Consider the following 11036-nt stretch of genomic DNA (forward strand, 5'->3'; position numbering starts at 1 on the left):
ACACACACACACACACACACACACACACACACACACACCAAAGTGATCACCGATTTGACAGCACTAAAGATAGATGAAGTAATCTAGTGGCTGCCTCCCTTTCCCCTTTTGGCTCAGATTTGTGATCAGTGAGGATAAAGAAAAGGGGTGGGAGGGTGGAAGTCAACCCACACTCCTCAATTCCAAAAATGCCAGCAACTTACCAGTCACAATGGCCATGTTGGAGCCAATAGCAAAGGACTGGGACGTGGCACCAGCTGCATCTGACGCACTAATCAACAGCTGGAGGTACTCCAGGGCATCAGCATACTCCCTGAGAAGAGAAACATACTGAATGGTTATTTTGCCACCACATAAACATACAGTGACGTTTTTAAATATATTATTACAAGTTTATAGTTTATAGCCCATCATTCTATCCTTACTGTTTGTTGCCAAATAGTCAATAAATGGTATACAGTGGGGTGAATAGTAAAAAATTTATAAAAGTGTGTGTTCTTTTCTCACCCCTCTCCCTGACTGGGGCTTTTCTCTCCATGAGGCTGGGCCACACAGTAAAGAGCTTTCTCGAGGAGGTGTTCCCTGAATGCCTGAGTCACCTGAGCCAGAGGATCCACTGTAAGAGTACCAACAGACCCTTAATACGAGTGTGCATGTACAAAACAGGAGTTTAGGCCTTATGTGACATATCTCAAGAGGTGACAAATTAGCCATTTTTGAACACAGTTTGTCTGCACTGACCTGTATTGCCAGCCTGGCTGTAGATGCTTTCTTTGGGAGTGCTGCGAATAGCCCAATCTCCATCCACAAAGAAGCGGTGACCTAGTGGGTGGCACAGCCACTGCATAGCTGGAGGCACACTGCCACTGGACGACAGGCACGCCTGACGGGCACTGCTCAGGAACACACGCTATCAGAATTAAAAAAAATAAATAAATAAATGCACTCTCATTTCTTTTCTTTTAGTTGGATGTGGACAGAATTACACAGCTTATAGTTTACTAATGATGTTTCAGCAAGTCCCATTGTCATATTAATTACACATGATAGACATCAACTAACTCTAAACAGGATAATGTGCAATTACATTTATTCTGGCAGCATCCACACAAAAACAATTAAATAAAATATGACATTTGCACATTTTAAAAGACGTGCATGTGCAAATGAAGGGGACTTACAGAGGTAAAATGCAGGATCCTTGGCAGGCTGGCTTTGACCCGTAGAGCTGCAGAGACGTAGACCTCAGCCAGACTGGCTACAGGCAAACAGGAGCCAGCACACTCTGCCAGGTTTACCGCACTTAGAGCCATGTGGACTGCTGACAGATGGCTACCATTCAGCTTACCTGTATGCACAGATATGAAAAAGGAAAAGAATGTATATTTATTTATATATATTATTTTACAGAGAATAACAGTAATGCAACAGTCATAAAAAAGTATAGTGAAAAAAGGTTTTCTTGGCACACTGAATCAACGTGTCAACAAGTCAAGTCTTGCAGCAAAAAGGGGGGGGGGGCCTGAGTTTGCACTTTAATCATCTGAGATACTGTTAATTCAATAAGCCACCCTACAGTGTTCAGTCTCCCACATTGATTTCATTTTGAAACAGGGTTTTTCCCACCAACTGACCTGTCATGTGAAGCTGATGCAGGCGGTGGTAAACAAGGGAGGCGTCTCGGCTGCTTTTGCAGGCGTCCTCCTTCAGGGGGCGGTCAGATCGCAGCCCCCCGGCCCTGGTAGCCAGCCAGCGGCCCACCCAAAGGCGCTGAAGGCAGAATCTTAGCAGGGACCAGAGTGCAGAACAGGCTAGGTCCAACTGAGAGATAGGTAAAGGACGACCTAGAGCCTTCAGACAGGTCCATAGGTTCTGACTGGCCTGGGCAAAATCTCCCTGGGCAGGGTGAAAGAGATCAGTGATGAGGAAGAACAGATAAAAGGTAACTCCTGAGGAACAATCTGGGGATACAGATCTTTCTTTTGGAATGGGATGATGCTTTTAAAATCACTTTTATAATCAAAATGATCAGTATATTGGGGGGGGGCAACGACAGTGACATACTCTAGCTAGGTCTAGGTCAGCCTGCTTGCGGTGCCTCCAGAACAAGACAGAGGATCCAGAGTGAGGTCTGGTTACAGGCTCTCCATACACCAACAGTCGGATCAGAACCCCTGACACCAGAATACCATTCAGTAGCCACACCAGTAGAGTTGGCAGCATCCAATCCATCCAGCCCCATGAGTCCGCTACAAAAAACACATTTCATTTATCATCATGTGAAATTAGATTCTTATACAATTTCAAAACAGTTTATTTTTTTTTTGGCAGTCTTACTGACAAAGGCTTCATTTTACCTGCAATATCCAAACCCAGGACACTTCTTCCTGCAGGATGGGTGGCAGTAGCTGAGGGGCTTCCAACTGAGCTGCTACCGGATGAGCAGAGCAGGGCGGCCAGAGGGTTGAGGGAGAGGAAGAGGAAGGTGAAGGTGCACAAGGCCAAGCGAGAACGGTCCAACATGCCGCCAGCACTTCCTCCTGCTGCCGATCGGTCTAACATGCCCACACTGGGCTGCTAAGTAGAAGAGAGACCGGAGAGATAAGATCAATGTGACAAAAGTTACACAGGTAGTAATTACATATTGTATTTCGCTGAGTACAGCGGTGATTGATAAAGGATTTAACCTGTTGACTGTCAAAACTACGCCACAATACTACTGCATACCTTAGTGTCTTCCCCCATCGGACTGTCAGACTCTGAGTCACTGCTACAGTGTGAGAAAGAGCTGGGGGAGCCCACATCAGAGGCTGGCGGGGTGGGCAGCTCGTTCTTCACATCAGCCGGTCCATCCACTTCCATGGCAACCAGGTCCTTGAGAGACTCTGAAGAAAAGGGAAAAAAAAGACGAAGAGAGCAGTTCAAGATCAGTGGTACTAAAGTAAAGATATCAATTCAATTTCACTTAGAACATTTTTATTTCTGTCATTCCAGGATAACAGTGGCTATCAATAGAACTCATCACAAAAGGTCAACTGAATGACTTACTTTCAAGGAATTGAAATAAATTGCAGGGAAGCGGTTATGAAATAAAGAAGACAGACAGCTTTTAAGCACGTACTGTTTTTCTGGGCTGCCATTTTAAAAGCCATATTCTCCTGTTTGAGTTTCTGGTTGGTCTGCTGAAGGTAACGAATGTAGTCGATGGCTTTCTTTAGCACTGCAGACTTGTTGAGCTATGAGAAAGTAAAAATTAAATGATAAGATTAGCTTCTTCCCTATGACATGAAGAGATTGCAATCAAATAAAATGATATCCTTTCCTACCTTGGCCTCAGTACCAGCCACCAGATCTTTGAGCTCGAGGATTTTGTCATTAATTGAGGAGCGGTAGCGCTTCTCGATGGCGTTGTGGGCTGTGCGCTTTTCTCCCTTAGGTGGCAGGCCCACCGGCTTACCGCTGATGGCGATGCGGTTGATAGGCAGCTTATCAGTGTCCATCATGACGGGCACCGTGGTCAGGATGGTACCACCACCCATAAAGGCCTGAAGAAGTAAATAAGATGGCACACGTGAGGGGGCAGAAAATAAAGAATGCATAGTAAAATCATATTTAAACACAGTAGGATCTCAGTTTTGAGTTGCACATGTTGTGCTTACCTGCAGTGAAGTGCTCTGCACTGGGGTGTTGGTGGCCAGGGATGAGGCCATAGTAGTGACCATGCAGGGGTCGTGCTTCAAAGTGGTCAGCAGCAGAGACTCAGCCTTGATGAACTGGGGTTGTAGCAAAACCTGAGAAGAAACACACACTTACAGTAAAGACAATATACAATTTGGCTTTTGGTTCCATAATACACAAACAAGGAGTACACTGTATTTATTTTGTATGTACAAATCCATTCAGGCTCACTCAGGTGCCAGTCTAACACACTTACAGGTACTTGCTGTATGTGGGGTGCAATGGTTTGAACTGGCGGGCTCGCTGACGTGGCCAGGATAGGAGACGTGGTCGTCAGCCCTGGGAGCTGAGCCTGGATGGTCACTGGCTGTCCATTTGGAGGTGATGATGACAAGATCGCTGTGGGTTGGCTCACACTGGCAGCTGGAAAATATTTTTGCAAAGGACTTTTCAAAATAAATTCAAACAAACAGTTTAATTATGTGAAATACCCACGACAATGGTATCAGCCAATATCAGCTTTAAAAAGAAAATAGTTATTATTGCATTCTTTTTACTGCTGTGATGTGACAGTTTGTCAACAAGTGTGATATTTTAAATGGCATGTCACCTGTTACATCCTTAAAAAAAAAAAAGCCACGTTTTTTTTTACATTACGACAAACTCTTGTAATGTCTACGCAAGCATTTTCACTAAGCCTGAATTGGTACTGACGAAAAAGAAACATACTGGTATTGGCCTATAAAAAGGTAAATAGAATAAAAAGAAGAAAGTGATATTTGAATTGGTTTTCATTGGTTATTGAAGCAACTCTACTACACTTGAGTTTGTATGGCAATTGGAGAAATACAATCTCACTGGAAACAAGTGACAGCAACAGCGTGTCACCTTGTGTTTCTTATCAGCACTAACTGGGCTAGCCATTGCAATCACCTGTCAGTACCAGGGTTGGGAAGTTTTAAAGAGGTAATAAAAATGAATTGCATCCATAATAATTAAAAAGCAACAATTAATTTACTACTTCCCACTACACAAAAAAAAAAACTGGTAACAATCAGGTTTTTTCAGTGGACATGACTGCAGATATGCCGTATATACAATAACAATGGGTAGCCCAGACAAAGCAATTTCATTTAGCTCAGAGACTCTCACGCTGCTGAAAAAAGTCTATGAGAGCAGGACTTGGACCTCAGCTAAGGTTGAATCAACTAGTGTCCTAGCTTGCTAAATGCAATACATGTGGTGGTTTGTGTGTTCTGTGGCATTTTGAATAGCCCCGGGCGTTGACGCCCTATATCTCAAGAGCTAAAAAAATTAGCAATGCATGCAGGAAAACACCCTTTACGCGTATTAGTGAGAAGGTCTGTTGCAGTATAATCACTTAAAAAATAACATTTATAACCGTTGCAGTTTCAAAACCAAACATTATGGCTCCTATTGGCTAAAATAATGTAGCACTGGTGTCCTCTATAAAGGCCATTTTAAGAACCTGTAGATATCTATCTTGTACTATCTAACTCAAACAGGTAGCCACAATAGACACTAGAATAAACCATTGTCACCATCAAAGAGTGTTTACTTGTGTAGCTGATTTGGTTGCTGTAGTTGGTCTGGACCGGTTGTGACTGAGACTGGGGTTGAAGTTGTGACTGCAGCTGCAGCTGGGGCTGAGGCTGGAGTTGAGGCTGGAGCTGAGGCTGGAGCTGAGGCTGGAGCTGAGGCTGGAGCTGAGGCTGGAGCTGAGGCGGAGTCTGAGGTGGCGTCTGAGGCGCAGGCAAGGTGAAGAGGGCCTGGGCCGTGGAGCTAAAAACCAGGTTTGGTGCTGGTGAGCCATGAGGTGAAGCTGCCTGGGCGGGGGCGGACGGGCTGAGAACGGGTTGGGGCTGCTCCACCTGGGGCTGTTTGAGGCTCTGAGCCTGCTGTGGGGAGGCTGGTTGTTGCCTCTGTGTGGAGTTAGGCACCTGGGCCAGGGGGGACTGCTGGAAGGTGGGAGGCTGGAATGCCTTGTCTGGCGTGGAGGAACTACGGGTGATGGGAGGGCCCAGGAGCGCATCCAGGTGGGGGCTACTGCTTAGGATGGAAGAGGAAGATGAAGGTGGAGGTGTTGTAGTTGTGGTTGGAGGGGCAGGTGAGGTGATGGACTGGGTCAAACCAGAAAGCTCTTGGGTGGGAGGAGGCACTGTGTATGGAGGGTTATCAAACAGTCCTCCAAACTCCATGTCCTGGTTGCTGATGAGCTGTAGCATGTCTGAAGAGGGAGAGAAATCAGAGCCAACAAGTAGAAAGATTAATAAGAGTTTTCAAAAATAACTTTGATGGAGAGTGGAGATCTGCAGTTCTGAATTGGAACCAGTTCTAATTTATGGGGCATGGGATACATATGAAACCCATGTCAAAGTGCATGCTGACCAGAGATGGCAAAAGTACTCACTTCCCGTACTCAAGTAGAAGTACAGATACTTGTGTTAATAAATACTCTTCTAATAGTACTGGTAAAAGCAGAAGTAATGATTTAACTTCTTCACTCAAGTTATTAACAAAGTAAAGGCTTGGAAATGTACGTAAAGTATGAAAGTAAAAGTAGCCGTGTGAATGACAACCATTTTTCAAGCAAAAGTTCTGGACCACACATGTTACTAGAGTGCAAGCTGAGAAACTTCCGTGGACATGGAGGGCTCTTTAATACCATGGCCTACATTTTAAATGGATGTCTGCCAATAGATCTAAATCATCACATATAATATGATTATTGTGACGGAAACTGGGACTCCAGGTTAATAGAATTTTGACTGAGTAGCAAGACATGACTTTAATTGTGATTTTGTGAGAATTCACAGATCAAGTTTAATAATGTTAATAACATTTGACGAAATCTGTATGTATGTGTTTGCTCAGATATGGCTTCTGGAAAGAAAATAAAAGGATACATTTTGAATTACTAAACTGATATTTATTAAGAAGTTTCCAATACTTTTAGAGTTACACAGCACATTAGCCAGGACTCATTCTTAATGCCTACTATCTCAAATATCTCTCTCAGATAAGGCCGAGGATGATCGGATGTCTTGTTGCTTGTCTGCCGAATCTCTGGGATCTCCGTTTTCTTCATTTTCAATCAAGTCAACATCCATACTACTATGGGTTAACATTATCGCAATCAAGCGGCGATGATTTGCCGCGAATGAATGCCGCCAAATTTGTCGAGTCAACATCTTTGAGCGGTGCGTCAAGTGCAGCCTATAGTCCCATCCAATTAGATTGAATTTGGTATTTATGATGCGAAAAATGATAACGGTAACTCCAGTGAAATTATTTGAAACTAAAGTAGGGAGACAATTTTGTAAAATGTAAGGAGTAAAATGTACGATATTTGTGTTAAAATGTAAGGAGCAAAAGTAAAAAGTCAGCACGAAGAAATAGTAAAGCAAAATATCTAGAAAAACTACTTGACTACAGTAACAAAGTATTTATGCTTTGTTACTTCCCATTTCTGATGCGGACATACACAATAAAGCCTTACACACAATCAAACACACCAAGCACCAGGTACACATATAGGGTACTTTCTATATTGAATGCTTGTGAACCCATGTGCAATCTGAAAAGCAGAAAACCGATCCATTGTACTGTGACAAATATATGAAAGAGCCATGAAACTAACTTAGTTATGTTCTCGCAACAAACTGTGTCCGAAATTAAGGGGGGGGTAAAGGCCAAAAATGTACCAACAAATCTCAGAGTGCCCCTAAAAAACATGACTAAGGGGCAAATATTGCCCCAAAGATGTTGTAATATATTTACCAGTTTAGGCCAATATCCTAATTCTACATTAAGCAATATTTTCCTTCAATTAATTTAATTTCCATCTCCAACATACACAAACAAGTTTTTTATTCACTCATGTTGGCACAAGTTTGTGATTTTTGAATGCATTTTAATCTGGCCTCATTTCACATAAAACAAACCTCCAAAATGTGGTTAATGCCCTGACTTTTTAGACAGGAAAAAATTATTAAACTATTGACTAATGGGTTCCCATTTGCAAGATTTGAACATAAGGGCTCTAAAATGTAGGATATTTACCATACATTTACTGATTAATGCTTTTAAATCATTATGCTCCATATCATGTTCAAAGCGTATTTAAGGCACCGTTATATATATATATTTTGCTATAGAGAGATACAAAATTATCCAAATATTTTATAATCTCTCATTTGGACCTGATGAAGTCTAACAGGAATATACTTGGATAAAAACTGAGTGTATATTGCATCTGCAGTTAAACGCAGCATCCTGGATTTGTAGTCCAGTGTTTTGTATGAGGTGATCGTTCTTGGCCAATCAGAGCGCGTCTCAGAGACTTGCCCAAGACAGGAAAGAGAGAGCGCTGTCTGTGGCTCCGCGCGAGGTTACCGTCGAGCAGCATCACCAAGGGTTACTGTCGGTCAAATTTGGGAAGATGACGAGCACGTCTGCAGGATTTGCTTTTTACCATCTACAGTTTACGCAGTGGTGCTTTGTACAAATACACTACGACTATTATCATAAAAATATATACCCGTATTAACTATTACATTAAATGGGAACCTGATAATATAAAATGTTGTCCATACTCTAACGATACATCCCTACATTAGCTAACTAGCTAGCTAAATCAAACCTGTAGTGAGAAGAATGTGAACATAACACATACAAAAACATTTGAATTGCTACGCCAGTATTAATACACACATATGCATTTTTATTTATAAAAAAAGTATATAATGTTACTGCAAAACAACAAGCAAGTGTTTACAAGAAACATGACAAAAAACGAACAGTGTCAATGTCTTTTTTGCCAAAAAGCGATACATAACATTTGTGAAGGCGGTCAACTGAGGTAGTGAACCCAACGTGGAAGAATGAACGACAGTAACCCTTGTCTGTCTGTGGAGCAGGCTGGGGGCGGGGCGCACTCGCGACCATTTAGTAGCACGTTAGCCTCTCCTATTAGCATAGCTAAACCGCTCTAAAAGTCGGTTACTATTAGGACATAATGATAAATAACGTAAGTGCAATACACAACTCTAAACAAGGCAACCTATTATCACCTCAATAACCTTCAACTGATACTAGTTAACGTAAGATAGATGGTTAACGTTTGCTAGCTAGAAGTTAATGATGGCTGATGAAAGGTACAATGTGAGCTGTAACATTTTAATTTGACTGGTATTACGTTAGTGCTAGCTAGATGTAAAACACAGGACGCAACCAAACTAAACACACATTGCATGCATGAGGTAACATCAACGTTAGCTAGCGTTAGTGTTATGTTATAAGTATTGTTGTTGGTGTAGCCACAAACGTTAAATGCGACTGGATTAGCTAGTTGCATCTTAATTTCTTACCATCAATGTCGTTTAAGAGGGCCGTGTCAATATCGCTGGGGTCATTAAGCGACAGTGTTGGATCCAGATTATCCAACGAAGGATCGTCAAAAGATAGGCTGTTCATCTTTACTCTTGTGTCTACTCTTCCCGATGTAGCTAGTTAACGTTAGAATCGACTTGCTGGAGAATGGCTCAGAGGGGGGAAGTGGAAAACTTGTCACGTCCCTACATTTGTCATATCGTCAGACTCCGAGTCTACCTGAAACATAAGCAATGAGCTGCAACTTTTTATTGATGTGCTAACTACTCACTCCTACCCCCATGATCATCCAGGGAAACTTGTCAAACCAAGCTAAACACTGAAGCTCATTCAGCACTGACGTGCTTACGGCTGTAGCCGAAAGGGACCCACCTAGCCGATGGTGATTGACAAGCTGTACAGCCAATCACTACCTTTGTACGTGGATTACACGTCCCCTGTTTTTCAAGTTTGTTTTGATTATTTTACTGAATAGGTGACATCATGTAGAGCATGTGCCATCATTTTTGTAAAACGAAAATGCATAATGAGACATTAATGTACTCAAAAATCTAGAATAATGGCTCCAGAATACATATATAAGTATAATTTAAAAGTATTATAGAAGATAGTATTTACTGCTTAGAATTGTAATATATATAATATATATCTATATAATACATGAACAATTAACCCATGCTACTTATCCTAGTCCTGCACATAAAAAAAACAGGAATATATTTGATTAAACTGTGTTTTTTAGTGAAAGCTTGGATGTGTTTATTGTGTGCTTGCCCCCAACAGCCAATGAGAAACGAGCAGGCGTGAGCTACTGAAAGACAAGTTTGTTTGACTCGAAGAAGCGGCTCCTCCTGTAGAACCAGTAAAATCGACCAATGGGAAGCCCAGGAGCCGAGTGGGGTGATGTGACGTCCCATCTCTGGGACTAGTGATTACATCATATGTTTCTATCTTTGAACAGTGGTAGCAGCAGCAGGGAAATAACCTAGAGTAATACAGGTGGCTTAACAGAATAAATAACGATACAACGAATATCTTTCTATACAGGCTATAGATGCAAATTGTAATATTTGGCCAAAGAAATGTATTTAATACCAAATCCATTCTTTCAGTACAAGTATACTTAACTTAGTAACGTGATGCGTACTGTGTATTGCAGTAAACATCATACAATAACAACATAATTATTAGTAATGTAAACAATGTTGAAAGGTCAACTTTATTTACACATCTGCAACAGCCAAATTAAAACTATAATGTGAACACACATTCAAATTAAAACAAAGGGGAACAACACAAAAGCATGGTGGAAAAATAGGTCAGTGACCCAGAGTAGCACTGCAGTTGTTGTCAGTACATGTGGAGTGGAGTAGTATTAACATCCTGTCAGCAAGCCTAGTATTGTTGGTGATGGGGTGTGTTTGTATAAACGTGCATGTCTTGTTCACTTTTTATAATTGATTTTGGAAACCTGTCATCGATGCTCCACAAGCGACTGAAGTAGGCAAACGTCTATAAAAAAACTGTTGAGATTTGTTTACATGTGATGTGCTACAGTAATCTGTTGAAACAGAGTGGAGTGGGGTGAGAGTCTCATGTGATAATGAATGGCCAGTACAGTGCAAGATTGAGGCCGAGTTGCATCAGAATGTTCATGAAGAAGCAGCAGGAGATTGTCACACAACTCTTAATTGCAAATTAACCACAAACAGGTGTGAGGTAGAGGTCACACATTGCTAGTGTTTTATTGGGCAGTTACATACGTGCATTAGGCCAAACAAAAATCTGACCATTAATAATGGCAGCAGACAGCACAGCCAAACAGACATGGGCCACCCACCAACAGAAATCAAACCTCTCTTCCATGTCCACAAAACATCAGATTAATATCTGCTTAATCAGTATTTAAAGACATTCATTAACCATTTTGAAATGATCAGAGGAAT

General features: G+C 41.7%; 1 protein-coding gene across 4 annotated transcripts; it reads right to left on the reverse strand.

Moving 5' to 3' along the window:
• Positions 1–86: 86 nt before the first annotated feature.
• Positions 87–9459, reverse strand: srebf1 (sterol regulatory element binding transcription factor 1). Of its 4 annotated transcripts, none has more exons than XM_034893804.1 (15): positions 9069–9459; positions 5425–5926; positions 5258–5352; positions 3935–4101; positions 3660–3791; positions 3327–3545; positions 3122–3236; positions 2728–2885; positions 2358–2574; positions 2065–2249; positions 1635–1896; positions 1182–1348; positions 742–910; positions 508–637; positions 87–313 (listed from the first exon to the last, which is right to left on the reverse strand). In XM_034893804.1, exons 1-15 carry the CDS (start codon positions 9172–9174, stop codon positions 163–165), a joined length of 2775 nt encoding a protein of 924 aa, XP_034749695.1. In that variant the 5' UTR covers positions 9175–9459; the 3' UTR covers positions 87–162. The 4 variants fall into 4 exon arrangements, with proteins under 4 accessions (XP_034749695.1, XP_034749694.1, XP_034749696.1 ...); XM_034893803.1 differs by having other exon boundaries at positions 2358–2577; positions 9069–9458; XM_034893805.1 differs by having other exon boundaries at positions 508–616; positions 9069–9457.
• Between the last annotated feature and the right edge of the window lie 1577 nt (positions 9460–11036).

Source organism: Etheostoma cragini, chromosome 15, assembly GCF_013103735.1.
Source record: "Etheostoma cragini isolate CJK2018 chromosome 15, CSU_Ecrag_1.0, whole genome shotgun sequence".
NCBI classification, from domain to species: Eukaryota; Metazoa; Chordata; class Actinopteri; order Perciformes; family Percidae; genus Etheostoma; species Etheostoma cragini.